At 43.5% G+C, this 16,103-nt stretch overlaps 1 protein-coding gene across 1 annotated transcript; it reads right to left on the bottom strand.

The window, feature by feature from the left end:
• Positions 1-277: 277 nt before the first annotated feature.
• Bm17868 (Uncharacterized protein) lies at positions 278-15,844 on the bottom strand (the record flags this gene model as incomplete). The annotated part of the gene is made up of 5 exons (XM_043082625.1): positions 278-1,169; positions 3,250-3,507; positions 4,719-4,989; positions 6,105-6,775; positions 15,825-15,844. The coding sequence occupies 5 exons, from the start codon at positions 15,842-15,844 to the stop codon at positions 278-280; spliced, it is 2,112 nt and encodes a 703-aa protein (XP_042938559.1).
• Between the last annotated feature and the right edge of the window lie 259 nt (positions 15,845-16,103).

Here is a 16,103-nt window from a genome sequence, read left to right as displayed (position 1 = left end):
AGCCTAAGCCTAAGCCTAAGCCTAAGCCTAAGCCTAAGCCTAAGCCTAAGCCTAAGCCTAAGCCTAAGCCTAAGCCTAAGCCTAACCTAAGCCTAAGCCTAAGCCTAAGCCTAAGCCTAAGCCTAAGCCTAAGCCTAAGCCTAAGCCTAAGCCTAAGCCTAAGCCTAAGCCTAAGCCTAAGCCTAAGCCTAAGCCTAAGCCTAAGCCTAAGCCTAAGCCTAAGCCTAAGCCTAAGCCTAAGCCTAAGCCTAAGCCTAAGCCTAAGCCTAAGCCTAAGCTAAGCTAAGCCTAAGCCTAAGCCTAAGCCTAAGCCTAAGCCTAAGCCTAAGCCTAAGCCTAAGCCTAAGCCTAAGCCTAAGCCTAAGCCTAAGCCTAAGCCTAAGCCTAAGCCTAAGCCTAAGCCTAAGCCTAAGCCTAAGCCTAAGCCTAAGCCTAAGCCTAAGCCTAAGCCTAAGCCTAAGCCTAAGCCTAAGCCTAAGCCTAAGCCTAAGCCTAAGCCTAAGCCTAAGCCTAAGCCTAAGCCTAAGCCTAAGCCTAAGCCTAAGCCTAAGCCTAAGCCTAAGCCTAAGCCTAAGCCTAAGCCTAAGCCTAAGCCTAAGCCTAAGCCTAAGCCTAAGCCTAAGCCTAAGCCTAAGCCTAAGCCTAAGCCTAAGCCTAAGCCTAAGCCTAAGCCTAAGCCTAAGCCTAAGCCTAAGCCTAAGCCTAAGCCTAAGCCTAAGCCTAAGCCTAAGCCTAAGCCTAAGCCTAAGCCTAAGCCTAAGCCTAAGCCTAAGCCTAAGCCTAAGCCTAAGCCTAAGCCTAAGCCTAAGCCTAAGCCTAAGCCTAAGCCTAAGCCTAAGCCTAAGCCTAAGCCTAAGCCTAAGCCTAAGCCTAAGCCTAAGCCTAAGCCTAAGCCTAAGCCTAAGCCTAAGCCTAAGCCTAAGCCTAAGCCTAAGCCTAAGCCTAAGCCTAAGCCTAAGCCTAAGCCTAAGCCTAAGCCTAAGCCTAAGCCTAAGCCTAAGCCTAAGCCTAAGCCTAAGCCTAAGCCTAAGCCTAAGCCTAAGCCTAAGCCTAAGCCTAAGCCTAAGCCTAAGCCTAAGCCTAAGCCTAAGCCTAAGCCTAAGCCTAAGCCTAAGCCTAAGCCTAAGCCTAAGCCTAAGCCTAAGCCTAAGCCTAAGCCTAAGCTAAGCCTAAGCCTAAGCCTAAGCCTAAGCCTAAGCCTAAGCCTAAGCCTAAGCCTAAGCCTAAGCCTAAGCCTAAGCCTAAGCCTAAGCCTAAGCCTAAGCTAAGCCTAAGCCTAAGCCTAAGCCTAAGCCTAAGCCTAAGCCTAAGCCTAAGCCTAAGCCTAAGCCTAAGCCTAAGCCTAAGCCTAAGCCTAAGCCTAAGCCTAAGCCTAAGCCTAAGCCTAAGCCTAAGCCTAAGCCTAAGCCTAAGCCTAAGCCTAAGCCTAAGCCTAAGCCTAAGCCTAAGCCTAAGCCTAAGCCTAAGCCTAAGCCTAAGCCTAAGCCTAAGCCTAAGCCTAAGCCTAAGCCTAAGCCTAAGCCTAAGCCTAAGCCTAAGCCTAAGCCTAAGCCTAAGCCTAAGCCTAAGCCTAAGCCTAAGCCTAAGCCTAAGCCTAAGCCTAAGCCTAAGCCTAAGCCTAAGCCTAAGCCTAAGCCTAAGCCTAAGCCTAAGCCTAAGCCTAAGCCTAAGCCTAAGCCTAAGCCTAAGCCTAAGCCTAAGCCTAAGCCTAAGCCTAAGCCTAAGCCTAAGCCTAAGCCTAAGCCTAAGCCTAAGCCTAAGCCTAAGCCTAAGCCTAAGCCTAAGCCTAAGCCTAGCCTAAGCCTAAGCCTAAGCCTAAGCCTAAGCCTAAGCCTAAGCCTAAGCCTAAGCCTAAGCCTAAGCCTAAGCCTAAGCCTAAGCCTAAGCCTAAGCCTAAGCCTAAGCCTAAGCCTAAGCCTAAGCCTAAGCCTAAGCCTAAGCCTAAGCCTAAGCCTAAGCCTAAGCCTAAGCCTAAGCCTAAGCCTAAGCCTAAGCCTAAGCCTAAGCCTAAGCCTAAGCCTAAGCCTAAGCCTAAGCCTAAGCCTAAGCCTAAGCCTAAGCCTAAGCCTAAGCCTAAGCCTAAGCCTAAGCCTAAGCCTAAGCCTAAGCCTAAGCCTAAGCCTAAGCCTAAGCCTAAGCCTAAGCCTAAGCCTAAGCCTAAGCCTAAGCTAAGCCTAAGCCTAAGCCTAAGCCTAAGCCTAAGCCTAAGCCTAAGCCTAAGCCTAAGCCTAAGCCTAAGCCTAAGCCTAAGCCTAAGCCTAAGCCTAAGCCTAAGCCTAAGCCTAAGCCTAAGCCTAAGCCTAAGCCTAAGCCTAAGCCTAAGCCTAAGCCTAAGCCTAAGCTAAGCCTAAGCCTAAGCCTAAGCCTAAGCCTAAGCCTAAGCCTAAGCCTAAGCCTAAGCCTAAGCCTAAGCCTAAGCCTAAGCCTAAGCCTAAGCCTAAGCCTAAGCCTAAGCCTAAGCCTAAGCCTAAGCCTAAGCCTAAGCCTAAGCCTAAGCCTAAGCCTAAGCCTAAGCCTAAGCCTAAGCCTAAGCCTAAGCCTAAGCCTAAGCTAAGCCTAAGCCTAAGCCTAAGCCTAAGCCTAAGCCTAAGCCTAAGCCTAAGCCTAAGCCTAAGCCTAAGCCTAAGCCTAAGCCTAAGCCTAAGCCTAAGCCTAAGCCTAAGCCTAAGCCTAAGCCTAAGCCTAAGCCTAAGCCTAAGCCTAAGCCTAAGCCTAAAGCCTAAGCCTAAGCCTAAGCCTAAGCCTAAGCCTAAGCCCTAAGCCTAAGCCTAAGCCTAAGCCTAAGCCTAAGCCTAAGCCTAAGCCTAAGCCCTAAGCCTAAGCCTAAGCCTAAGCCTAAGCCTAAGCCTAAGCCTAAGCTTAAGCCTAAGCCTAAGCCTAAGCCTAAGCCTAAGCCTAAGCCTAAGCCTAAGCCTAAGCCTAAGCCTAAGCCTAAGCCTAAGCCTAAGCCTAAGCCTAAGCCTAAGCCTAAGCCTAAGCCTAAGCCTAAGCCTAAGCCTAAGCCTAAGCCTAAGCCTAAGCCTAAGCCTAAGCCTAAGCCTAAGCCTAAGCCTAAAAGCCTAAGCCTAAGCCTAAGCCTAAGCCTAAGCCTAAGCCTAAGCCTAAGCCTAAGCCTAAGCCTAAGCCTAAGCCTAAGCCTAAGCCTTAAGCCTAAGCCTAAGCCTAAGCCTAAGCCTAAGCCTAAGCCTAAGCCTAAGCCTAAGCCTAAGCCTAAGCCTAAGCCTAAGCCTAAGCCTAAGCCTAAGTAACCCTAAGCCTAAGCCTAAGCCTAAGCCTAAGCCTAAGCCTAAGCTAAGCCTAAGCCTAAGCCTAAGCCTAAGCCTAAGCCTAAGCCTAAGCCTAAGCCTAAGCCTAAAGCCTAAGCCTAAGCCTAAGCCTAAGCCTAAGCCTAAGCCTAAGCCTAAGCCTAAGCCTAAGCCTAAGCCTAAGCCTAAGCCTAAGCCTAAGCCTAAGCCTAAGCCTAAGCCTAAGCCTAAGCCTAAGCCTAAGCCTAAGCCTAAGCCTAGCCTAAGCCTAAGCCTAAGCCTAAGCCTAAGCCTAAGCCTAAGCCTAAGCCTAAGCCTAAGCCTAAGCCTAAGCCTAAGCTAAGCCTAAGCCTAAGCCTAAGCCTAAGCCTAAGCCTAAGCCTAAGCCTAAGCCTAAGCCTAAGCCTAAGCCTAAGCCTAAGCCTAAGCCTAAGCCTAAGCCTAAGCCAAGCCTAAGCCTAAGCCTAAGCCTAAGCCTAAGCCTAAGCCTAAGCCTAAGCCTAAGCCTAAGCCTAAGCCTAAGCCTAAGCCTAAGCCTAAGCCTAAGCCTAAGCCTAAGCCTAAGCCTAAGCCTAAGCCTAAGCCTAAGCCTAAGCCTAAGCCTAAGCCTAAGCCTAAGCCTAAGCCTAAGCCTAAGCCTAAGCCTAAGCCCTAAGCCTAAGCCTAAGCCTAAGCCTAAGCCTAAGCCTAAGCCTAAGCCTAAGCCTAAGCCTAAGCCTAAGCCTAAGCCTAAGCCTAAGCCTAAAGCCTAAGCCTAAGCCTAAGCCTAAGCCTAAGCTAGCCTAAGCCTAAGCCTAAGCCTAAGCCTAAGCCTAAGCCTAAGCCTAAGCCTAAGCCTAAGCCTAAGCCTAAGCCTAAGCCTAAGCCTAAGCCTAAGCCTAAGCCTAAGCCTAAGCCTAAGCCTAAGCCTAAGCCTAAGCCTAAGCCTAAGCCTAAGCCTAAGCCTAAGCCTAAGCCAAAGCCTAAGCCTAAGCCTAAGCCTAAGCCTAAGCCTAAGCCTAAGCCTAAGCCTAAGCCCAAGCCTAAGCCTAAGCCTAAGCCTAAGCCTAAGCCTAAGCCTAAGCCTAAGCCTTAAGCCTAAGCCTAAGCCTAAGCCTAAGCCTAAGCCTAAGCTAAGCCTAAGCCTAAGCCTAAGCTAAGCCTAAGCCTAAGCCTAAGCCTAAGCCTAAGCCTAAGCCTAAGCCTAAGCCTAAGCCTAAGCCTAAGCCTAAGCCTAAGCCTAAGCCTAAGCCTAAGCCCTAAAGCCTAAGCCTAAGCCTAAGCCTAAGCCTAAGCCTAAGCCTAAGCCTAAGCCTAAGCCTAAGCCTAAAGCCTAAGCCTAAGCCTAAGCCTAAGCCTAAGCCTAAGCCTAAGCCTAAGCCTAAGCCTAAGCCTAAGCCTAAGCCTAAGCCTAAGCCTAAGCCTAAGCCTAAGCCTAAGCCTAAGCCTAAGCCTAAGCCTAAGCCTAAGCCTAAGCCTAAGCCTAAGCCTAACCCTAAGCCTAAGCCTAAGCCTAAGCCTAAGCCTAAGCCTAAGCCTAAGCCTAAGCCTAAGCCTAAGCCTAAGCCTAAGCCTAAGCCTAAGCCTAAGCCTAAGCCTAAGCCTAAGCCTAAGCCTAAGCCTAAGCCTAAGCCTAAGCCTAAGCCTAAGCCTAAGCCTAAGCCTAAGCCTAAGCCTAAGCCTAAGCCTAAGCCTAAGCCTAAGCCTAAGCCTAAGCCTAAGCCTAAGCCTAAGCCTAAGCCTAAGCCTAAGCCTAAGCCTAAGCCTAAGCTAAGCCTAAGCCTAAGCCTAAGCCTAAGCCTAAGCCTAAGCCTAAGCCTAAGCCTAAGCCTAAGCCTAAGCCTAAGCCTAAGCCTAAGCCTAAGCCTAAGCCTAAGCCTAAGCCTAAGCTAAGCCTAAGCCTAAGCCTAAGCAGCCTAAGCCTAAGCCTAAGCCTAAGCCTAAGCCTAAGCCTAAGCCTAAGCTAAGCCTAAGCCTAAGCCTAAGCCTAAGCCTAAGCCTAAGCCTAAGCCTAAGCCTAAGCCTAAGCCTAAGCCTAAGCCTAAGCCTAAGCCAAAGCCTAAGCCTAAGCCTAAGCTAAGCCTAAGCCTAAGCCTAAGCCTAAGCCTAAGCCTAAGCCTAAGCCTAAGCCTAAGCCTAAGCCTAAGCCTAAGCCTAAGCCTAAAGCCTAAGCCTAAGCCTAAGCCTAAGCCTAAGCCTAAGCCTAAGCCTAAGCCTAAGCCTAAGCCTAAGCCTAAGCCTAAGCTAAGCCTAAGCTAAGCCTAAGCCTAAGCCTAAGCCTAAGCCTAAGCCTAAGCCTAAGCCTAAGCCTAAGCCTAAGCCTAAGCCTAAGCCTAGGCCTAAGCCTAAGCCTAAGCCTAAGCCTAAGCCTAAGCCTAAGCCTAAGCCTAAGCCTAAGCCTAAGCCTAAGCCTAAGCCTAAGCCTAAGCCTAAGCCTAAGCCTAAGCCTAAGCCTAAGCCTAAGCCTAAGCCTAAGCCTAAGCCTAAGCCTAAGCCTAAGCCTAAGCCTAAGCCTAAGCCTAAGCCTAAGCCTAAGCCTAAGCCTAAGCCTAAGCCTAAGCCTAAGCCTAAGCCTAAGCCTAAGCCTAAGCCTAAGCCTAAGCCTAAGCCTAAGCCTAAGCCTAAGCCTAAGCCTAAGCCTAAGCCTAAGCCTAAGCCTAAGCCTAAGCCTAAGCCTAAGCCTAAGCCTAAGCCTAAGCCTAAGCCTAAGCCTAAGCCTAAGCCTAAGCCTAAGCCTAAGCCTAAGCCTAAGCCTAAGCCTAAGCCTAAGCCTAAGCCTAAGCCTAAGCCTAAGCCTAAGCCTAAGCCTAAGCCTAAGCCTAAGCCTAAGCCTAAGCCTAAGCCTAAAGCCTAAGCCTAAGCCTAAGCCTAAGCCTAAACCTAAGCCTAAGCCTAAGCCTAAGCCTAAGCCTAAGCCTAAGCCTAAGCCTAAGCCTAAGCCTAAGCCTAAGCCTAAGCCTAAGCCTAAGCCTAAGCCTAAGCCTAAGCCTAAGCCTAAGCCTAAGCCTAAGCCTAAGCCTAAGCCTAAGCCTAAGCCTAAGCCTAAGCCTAAGCCTAAGCCTAAGCCTAAGCCTAAGCCTAAGCCTAAGCCTAAGCCTAAGCCTAAGCCTAAGCCTAAGCCTAAGCCTAAGCCTAAGCCTAAGCCTAAGCCTAAGCCTAAGCCTAAGCCTAAGCCTAAGCCTAAGCCTAAGCCTAAGCCTAAGCCTAAGCCTAAGCCTAAGCCTAAGCCTAAGCCTAAGCCTAAGCCTAAGCCTAAGCCTAAGCCTAAGCCTAAGCCTAAGCCTAAGCCTAAGCCTAAGCCTAAGCCTAAGCCTAAGCCTAAGCCTAAGCCTAAGCCTAAGCCTAAGCCTAAGCCTAAGCCTAAGCCTAAGCCTAAGCCTAAGCCTAAGCCTAAGCCTAAGCCTAAGCCTAAGCCTAAGCCTAAGCCTAAGCCTAAGCCTAAGCCTAAGCCTAAGCCTAAGCCTAAGCCTAAGCCTAAGCCTAAGCCTAAGCCTAAGCCTAAGCCTAAGCCTAAGCCTAAGCCTAAGCCTAAGCCTAAGCCTAAGCTAAGCCTAAGCCTAAGCCTAAGCCTAAGCCTAAGCCTAAGCCTAAGCCTAAGCCTAAGCCTAAGCCTAAGCCTAAGCCTAAGCCTAAGCCTAAGCCTAAGCCTAAGCCTAAGCCTAAGCCTAAGCCTAAGCCTAAGCCTAAGCCTAAGCCTAAGCCTAAGCCTAAGCCTAAGCCTAAGCCTAAGCCTAAGCCTAAGCCTAAGCCTAAGCCTAAGCCTAAGCCTAAGCCTAAGCCTAAGCCTAAGCCTAAGCCTAAGCCTAAGCCTAAGCCTAAGCCTAAGCCTAAGCCTAAGCCTAAGCCTAAGCCTAAGCCTAAGCCTAAGCCTAAGCCTAAGCCTAAGCCTAAGCCTAAGCCTAAGCCTAAGCCTAAGCCTAAGCCTAAGCCTAAGCCTAAGCCTAAGCCTAAGCCTAAGCCTAAGCCTAAGCCTAAGCCTAAGCCTAAGCCTAAGCCTAAGCCTAAGCCTAAGCCTAAGCCTAAGCCTAAGCCTAAGCCTAAGCCTAAGCCTAAGCCTAAGCTAAGCCTAAGCCTAAGCCTAAGCCTAAGCCTAAGCCTAAGCCTAAGCCTAAGCCTAAGCCTAAGCCTAAGCCTAAGCCTAAGCCTAAGCCTAAGCCTAAGCCTAAGCCTAAGCCTAAGCCTAAGCCTAAGCCTAAGCCTAAGCCTAAGCCTAAGCCTAAGCCTAAGCCTAAGCCTAAGCCTAAGCCTAAGCCTAAGCCTAAGCCTAAGCCTAAGCCTAAGCCTAAGCCTAAGCCTAAGCCTAAGCCTAAGCCTAAGCCTAAGCCTAAGCCTAAGCTAAGCCTAAGCCTAAGCCTAAGCCTAAGCCTAAGCCTAAGCCTAAGCCTAAGCCTAAGCCTAAGCCTAAGCCTAAGCCTAAGCCTAAGCCTAAGCCTAAGCCTAAGCCTAAGCCTAAGCCTAAGCCTAAGCCTAAGCCTAAGCCTAAGCCTAAGCCTAAGCCTAAGCCTAAGCCTAAGCCTAAGCCTAAGCCTAAGCCTAAGCCTAAGCCTAAGCCTAAGCCTAAGCCTAAGCCTAAGCCTAAGCCTAAGCCTAAGCCTAAGCCTAAGCCTAAGCCTAAGCCTAAGCCTAAGCCTAAGCCTAAGCCTAAGCCTAAGCCTAAGCCTAAGCCTAAGCCTAAGCCTAAGCCTAAGCCTAAGCCTAAGCCTAAGCCTAAGCCTAAGCCTAAGCCTAAGCCTAAGCCTAAGCCTAAGCCTAAGCCTAAGCCTAAGCCTAAGCCTAAGCCTAAGCCTAAGCCTAAGCCTAAGCCTAAGCCTAAGCCTAAGCCTAAGCCTAAGCCTAAGCCTAAGCCTAAGCCTAAGCCTAAGCCTAAGCCTAAGCCTAAGCCTAAGCCTAAGCCTAAGCCTAAGCCTAAGCCTAAGCCTAAGCCTAAGCCTAAGCCTAAGCCTAAGCCTAAGCCTAAGCCTAAGCCTAAGCCTAAGCCTAAGCCTAAGCCTAAGCCTAAGCCTAAGCCTAAGCCTAAGCCTAAGCCTAAGCCTAAGCCTAAGCCTAAGCCTAAGCCTAAGCCTAAGCCTAAGCCTAAGCTAAGCCTAAGCCTAAGCCTAAGCCTAAGCCTAAGCCTAAGCCTAAGCCTAAGCCTAAGCCTAAGCCTAAGCCTAAGCCTAAGCCTAAGCCTAAGCCTAAGCCTAAGCCTAAGCCTAAGCCTAAGCCTAAGCCTAAGCCTAAGCCTAAGCCTAAGCCTAAGCCTAAGCCTAAGCCTAAGCCTAAGCCTAAGCCTAAGCCTAAGCCTAAGCCTAAGCCTAAGCCTAAGCCTAAGCCTAAGCCTAAGCCTAAGCCTAAGCCTAAGCCTAAGCCTAAGCCTAAGCCTAAGCCTAAGCCTAAGCCTAAGCCTAAGCCTAAGCCTAAGCCTAAGCCTAAGCCTAAGCCTAAGCCTAAGCCTAAGCCTAAGCCTAAGCCTAAGCCTAAGCCTAAGCCTAAGCCTAAGCCTAAGCCTAAGCCTAAGCCTAAGCCTAAGCCTAAGCCTAAGCCTAAGCCTAAGCCTAAGCCTAAGCCTAAGCCTAAGCCTAAGCCTAAGCCTAAGCCTAAGCCTAAGCCTAAGCCTAAGCCTAAGCCTAAGCCTAAGCCTAAGCCTAAGCCTAAGCCTAAGCCTAAGCCTAAGCCTAAGCCTAAGCCTAAGCCTAAGCCTAAGCCTAAGCCTAAGCCTAAGCCTAAGCCTAAGCCTAAGCCTAAGCCTAAGCCTAAGCCTAAGCCTAAGCCTAAGCCTAAGCCTAAGCCTAAGCCTAAGCCTAAGCCTAAGCCTAAGCCTAAGCCTAAGCCTAAGCCTAAGCCTAAGCCTAAGCCTAAGCCTAAGCCTAAGCCTAAGCCTAAGCCTAAGCCTAAGCCTAAGCCTAAGCCTAAGCCTAAGCCTAAGCCTAAGCCTAAGCCTAAGCCTAAGCCTAAGCCTAAGCCTAAGCCTAAGCCTAAGCCTAAGCCTAAGCCTAAGCCTAAGCCTAAGCCTAAGCCTAAGCCTAAGCCTAAGCCTAAGCCTAAGCCTAAGCCTAAGCCTAAGCCTAAGCCTAAGCCTAAGCCTAAGCCTAAGCCTAAGCCTAAGCCTAAGCCTAAGCCTAAGCCTAAGCCTAAGCCTAAGCCTAAGCCTAAGCCTAAGCCTAAGCCTAAGCCTAAGCCTAAGCCTAAGCCTAAGCCTAAGCCTAAGCCTAAGCCTAAGCCTAAGCCTAAGCCTAAGCCTAAGCCTAAGCCTAAGCCTAAGCCTAAGCCTAAGCCTAAGCCTAAGCCTAAGCCTAAGCCTAAGCCTAAGCCTAAGCCTAAGCCTAAGCTAAGCCTAAGCCTAAGCCTAAGCCTAAGCCTAAGCCTAAGCCTAAGCCTAAGCCTAAGCCTAAGCCTAAGCCTAAGCCTAAGCCTAAGCCTAAGCCTAAGCCTAAGCCTAAGCCTAAGCCTAAGCCTAAGCCTAAGCCTAAGCCTAAGCCTAAGCCTAAGCCTAAGCCTAAGCCTAAGCCTAAGCCTAAGCCTAAGCCTAAGCCTAAGCCTAAGCCTAAGCCTAAGCCTAAGCCTAAGCCTAAGCCTAAGCCTAAGCCTAAGCCTAAGCCTAAGCCTAAGCCTAAGCCTAAGCCTAAGCCTAAGCCTAAGCCTAAGCCTAAGCCTAAGCCTAAGCCTAAGCCTAAGCCTAAGCTAAGCCTAAGCCTAAGCCTAAGCCTAAGCCTAAGCCTAAGCCTAAGCCTAAGCCTAAGCCTAAGCCTAAGCCTAAGCCTAAGCCTAAGCCTAAGCCTAAGCCTAAGCCTAAGCCTAAGCCTAAGCCTAAGCCTAAGCCTAAGCCTAAGCCTAAGCCTAAGCCTAAGCCTAAGCCTAAGCCTAAGCCTAAGCCTAAGCCTAAGCCTAAGCCTAAGCCTAAGCTAAGCCTAAGCCTAAGCCTAAGCCTAAGCCTAAGCCTAAGCCTAAGCCTAAGCCTAAGCCTAAGCCTAAGCCTAAGCCTAAGCCTAAGCCTAAGCCTAAAGCCTAAGCCTAAGCCTAAGCCTAAGCCTAAGCCTAAGCCTAAGCCTAAGCCTAAGCCTAAGCCTAAGCCTAAGCCTAAGCCTAAGCCTAAGCCTAAGCCTAAGCCTAAGCCTAAGCCTAAGCCTAAGCCTAAGCCTAAGCCTAAGCCTAAGCCTAAGCCTAAGCCTAAGCCTAAGCCTAAGCCTAAGCCTAAGCCTAAGCCTAAGCCTAAGCCTAAGCCTAAGCCTAAGCCTAAGCCTAAGCCTAAGCCTAAGCCTAAGCCTAAGCCTAAGCCTAAGCCTAAGCTAAGCCTAAGCCTAAGCCTAAGCCTAAGCCTAAGCCTAAGCCTAAGCCTAAGCCTAAGCCTAAGCCTAAGCCTAAGCCTAAGCCTAAGCTAAGCCTAAGCCTAAGCCTAAGCCTAAGCCTAAGCCTAAGCCTAAGCCTAAGCCTAAGCCTAAGCCTAAGCCTAAGCCTAAGCCTAAGCCTAAGCTAAGCCTAAGCCTAAGCCTAAGCCTAAGCCTAAGCCTAAGCCTAAGCCTAAGCCTAAGCCTAAGCCTAAGCCTAAGCCTAAGCCTAAGCCTAAGCCTAAGCCTAAGCCTAAGCCTAAGCCTAAGCCTAAGCCTAAGCCTAAGCCTAAGCCTAAGCCTAAGCCTAAGCCTAAGCCTAAGCCTAAGCCTAAGCCTAAGCCTAAGCCTAAGCCTAAGCCTAAGCCTAAGCCTAAGCCTAAGCCTAAGCCTAAGCCTAAGCCTAAGCCTAAGCCTAAGCCTAAGCCTAAGCCTAAGCCTAAGCCTAAGCCTAAGCCTAAGCCTAAGCCTAAGCCTAAGCCTAAGCCTAAGCCTAAGCCTAAGCCTAAGCCTAAGCCTAAGCCTAAGCCTAAGCCTAAGCCTAAGCCTAAGCCTAAGCCTAAGGCCTAAGCCTAAGCCTAAGCCTAAGCCTAAGCCTAAGCCTAAGCCTAAGCCTAAGCCTAAGAGCCTAAGCCTAAGCCTAAGCCTAAGCCTAAGCCTAAGCCTAAGCCTAAGCCTAAGCCTAAGCCTAAGCCTAAGCCTAAGCCTAAGCCTAAGCCTAAGCCTAAGCCTAAGCCTAAGCCCTAAGCCTAAGCCTAAGCCTAAGCCTAAGCCTAAGCCTAAGCCTAAGCCTAAGCCTAAGCCTAAGCCTAAGCCTAAGCCTAAGCCTAAGCCTAAGCCTAAGCCTAAGCCTAAGCCTAAGCCTAAGCCTAAGCCTAAGCCTAAGCCTAAGCCTAAGCCTAAGCCTAAGCCTAAGCCTAAGCCTAAGCCTAAGCCTAAGCCTAAGCCTAAGCCTAAGCCTAAGCCTAAGCCTAAGCCTAAGCCTAAGCCTAAGCCTAAGCCTAAGCCTAAGCCTAAGCCTAAGCCTAAGCCTAAGCCTAAGCCTAAGCCTAAGCCTAAGCCTAAGCCTAAGCCTAAGCCTAAGCTAAGCCTAAGCCTAAGCCTAAGCCTAAGCCTAAGCCTAAGCCTAAGCCTAAGCCTAAGCCTAAGCCTAAGCCTAAGCCTAAGCCTAAGCCTAAGCCTAAGCCTAAGCCTAAGCCTAAGCCTAAGCCTAAGCTAAGCCTAAGCCTAAGCCTAAGCCTAAGCCTAAGCCTAAGCCTAAGCCTAAGCCTAAGCCTAAGCCTAAGCCTAAGCCTAAGCCTAAGCCTAAGCCTAAGCCTAAGCCTAAGCCTAAGCCTAAGCCTAAGCCTAAGGCCTAAGCCTAAGCCTAAGCCTAAGCCTAAGCCTAAGCCTAAGCCTAAGCCTAAGCCTAAGCCTAAGCCTAAGCCTAAGCCTAAGCCTAAGCCTAAGCCTAAGCCTAAGCCTAAGCCTAAGCCTAAGCCTAAGCCTAAGCCTAAGCCTAAGCCTAAGCCTAAGCCTAAGCCTAAGCCTAAGCCTAAGCCTAAGCCTAAGCCTAAGCCTAAGCCTAAGCCTAAGCCTAAGCCTAAGCCTAAGCCTAAGCCTAAGCCTAAGCCTAAGCCTAAGCCTAAGCCTAAGCCTAAGCCTAAGCCTAAGCCTAAGCCTAAGCCTAAGCCTAAGCCTAAGCCTAAGCCTAAGCCTAAGCCTAAGCCTAAGCCTAAGCCTAAGCCTAAGCCTAAGCCTAAGCCTAAGCCTAAGCCTAAGCCTAAGCCTAAGCCTAAGCCTAAGCCTAAGCCTAAGCCTAAGCCTAAGCCTAAGCCTAAGCCTAAGCCTAAGCCTAAGCCTAAGCCTAAGCCTAAGCCTAAGCCTAAGCCTAAGCTAAGCCTAAGCCTAAGCCTAAGCCTAAGCCTAAGCCTAAGCCTAAGCCTAAGCTAAGCCTAAGCCTAAGCTAAGCCTAAGCCTAAGCCTAAGCCTAAGCCTAAGCCTAAGCCTAAGCCTAAGCCTAAGCCTAAGCCTAAGCCTAAGCCTAAGCCTAAGCCTAAGCCTAAGCCTAAGCCTAAGCCTAAGCCTAAGCCTAAGCCTAAGCCTAAGCCTAAGCCTAAGCCTAAGCCTAAGCCTAAGCCTAAGCCTAAGCCTAAGCCTAAGCCTAAGCCTAAGCCTAAGCCTAAGCCTAAGCCTAACAAATTATTGAATTTTCATAAAATTTGATATTTAGATTTGAAATAAAAATTAATTTCAATTGTAAGAATGAGTTAGAACAGTGGCAAGTTAAAAATTTAAATAATTTTGCAAATTAAACATTGTTTAAAACCTAATTTTGAATGATTATTTAATTATTTATGCCGATCAAATGACCAGTCGTAAATAACCAGTACCTATGCAATGCATATAAATTGATCAATTAAGCTCGAAATATCTGACTTTTTTTAATGAATATATATTTTTTTAACAGTTTTAACATTTAATTAAAGCAAAATTTGATATTACTAGAAATTATTTCGTAGTCTAATATACAAAAAAGGCTTTGATTCATTGCAAATCATAAAATTTTCATAAAATTCGATCTTAAAATTTCAAACAAAAACTAATTTTAGCTGCAGAAATGAATTAAATCTACGACAAATTAAAAATCTTATTAATTTCACCTCTCAAATATTAAAAAAAAAACTTAGTTATTAAAGTTTATTCTCTTATTACGTATGCAACGCATAAAATTAAATAACTAAGTTCAAAATAACTAATTTTTTTAACGAATTGATATTTTTTAATAGTTTTAACATTTAATTAAAATCAAAATTGAGAAAACTAGAAATTATTTTCCCGTATAATATACAAAAACTCTTGGAAATTATAAAATTTTCACCAAAATCAAATTTTAGATTTGAAATAATGCTTAAGCCTAAGCCTAAGTACACCCTAAGCCTAAGCCTAAGCATTTTTGTATTATTTAAAATGTCAAATGACCACGATGTATGTGACCAATACTATTCAACGCTTATAAATTAATTAAGTTCAAAATGATCTATTTTTTTAATGATTTGATATTTCTTAATTTTTTAACATTTAATTAAATTTCTAAAATTTAATTAATATTTAAAGTTTATTTTATTATTATTGCTGGTCAAATGTCCACGATTTGTGTTACCGGTACCTATGCAACGCATAAAATTCAATCAATTAATTCAATTCAACTTCTTATCAATAACTTTCTGTATAAATTAATTAAATTTAAATTATGAGAATTTTTTAGTTACACTTGACATACAATTAGTTTTTCCATTGAATCAATCACACAATGTATTTAATATTGCATTTTTTTTTTTTAATTTTATTATTTTTTGAAAAATAATTGCAACATTCTATCCTAATTTCCATTTCATAATTTGTATTTATACCAATTTAATTCTAATTTAATTAATGAAGTATTAGTATTCTTTGAATTATTTCCATAGTTTATTATTTTGTATTAATTTTTCTGTTTCTGTTTCTCTTTTTATTTGATATAGCAATATTAATAAATTTCACAAAATTTCAACTTAAAATATTGCAATTAAACTTTGTTAAGTCAAAAAAATAAATAAAGTAATAGCTGAATAACATAAATCTTTCGAATTTTGGTTTTTTTTATTAAATGATTTTTTTTAATACTTTTAATATCATTTGAAATTAAATTTTGAGAATAGTAGGACTTCTTACCCAGTTTAGTATGCAAATACCCGTACAAATTATGGGATTTTTATAAATGTGTTATTTAAATTCGAAATATAAATTAATTTTAATTGTAAGAATGAATTAAAATCGTGAAAAATTAAAAATTTAAATAATTTCTAAACTTGATTTTATTATTTTTGCTGGTCAAATGACCACTATGTATGCGACCAGTACCTATGCAATGCACACAAATTAATCAATTAAGTTCAAAATATCCATTTTTTTTTTTTTAATTAATTAAAATTTTTCAAAATTTTAACATTTATTTAAAACTAGCTTTTGATATTTACCACAATTTATTTTGTAGATTAATATGCAAAATTCTAGTAAATTAATGAATTTTCATAAAATTTGACACTTAAATTTGAAATAAAAATTAACTTCAATTGTAAGAATGAATTAAAACCCTGATAAATTAAAAATTTAATCAATCCCGCTAGTCGAATATTGATTGAAACTTAATTATTAAAGTTTATTTAGTTATTTATGCTGATCAAATGAGCAACCGTAGATGACCAGTACCTATGCAATGCATATAAATTGATCAATTATGCTCGAAATATCTAACTTTTTTTAATGAATATATATTTTTTTTAACAGTTTTAACATTTAATTAAAGTAAAATTTGATATTGCTAGAATTTATTTTATAGTTTAATATACAAAACCCTAACAAATTATTGAATATTCATAAAATTTGATATTTAGATTTGAAGTAAAAATTAATTTCAATTGTAAGAATGAGTTAGAACAGTGGCAAGTTAAAAATTTAAATAATTTTGCAAATTAAACATTGTTTAAAACCTAATTTTGAATGATTATTTAATTATTTATGCCGATCAAATGACCAGTCGTAAATAACCAGTACCTATGCAATGCATATAAATTGATCAATTAAGTTCAAATTATCTAATTTTTTTTTATGAATTGATATTCTAACATTTAATTAAATTAAATTTTGACAATTTATTTTATAGTTTATTTTATAGTTTAGTAGTTTTATATTTATTTTATAGTTTAGTTTTATATTTATTTTATAGTTTAGTATACAAAAACCTAACAAATTATTGAATTTTCATAAAATTTGATATTTAGATTTGAAATAAAAATTAATTTCAATTGTAAGAATGAATTAGAACAGTGGCAAGTTAAAAATTTAAATAATTTTGCAAATAATACATTGTTTAAAGCATAATTTTGAATGATTATTTTATTATTTATGCTGACCAAATGACCAGTATCCATGAAATGAATAAAAAATAATCAATTAAGTTCCAACTATCTAATTTTTTTTTTTATGAATTGATATTTTTCAATATTCTAACATTTAATTAAATTAAATTTTGACAATTTCGGCATTTATTTTATAGTTTAATATACAAAACCCTAACATTTCCCAGTTTATTACGCAAAAAACCTTACAAATTATAGGATTTTCACAAAAATCAATTTTAAATTTGAATTGAAAATTAGCATTAATTGTAAAAATGAGTTAGTTCTATGACTAATTAAAAATTTTATTATTTTAACAAGTGAAATTTCAATCAAAACTTTAAACTTCAATTATTTATGCTGACCAAATGACCAACCGTAAATGACCAGTATCCATGAAATGAATAAAAATTAATCAATTAAGTTCAAATTATCTAATTTTTTTTTAATGAATTGATATTTTTCAATATTCTAACATTTAATTAAATTAAATTTTGACAATTCCGGCATTTATTTTGTAGTTTAGTATACAAAACCCTAACAAATTATTGAATTTTCATAAAATTTGATATTTAGATTTGAAATAAAAATTAATTTCAATTGTAAGAATGAGTTAGAACAGTGGCAAGTTAAAAATTTAAATAATTTTGCAAATT

This window comes from Brugia malayi (genome assembly GCF_000002995.4).
Source record: "Brugia malayi strain FR3 genome assembly, contig: Bm_v4_Chr4_scaffold_001, whole genome shotgun sequence".
Lineage (NCBI taxonomy): Eukaryota > Metazoa > Nematoda > Chromadorea > Rhabditida > Onchocercidae > Brugia > Brugia malayi.
The sequence above is the reverse complement of the archived record's forward strand: the minus strand, read 5'-3'. Positions and strand labels throughout refer to the sequence as shown.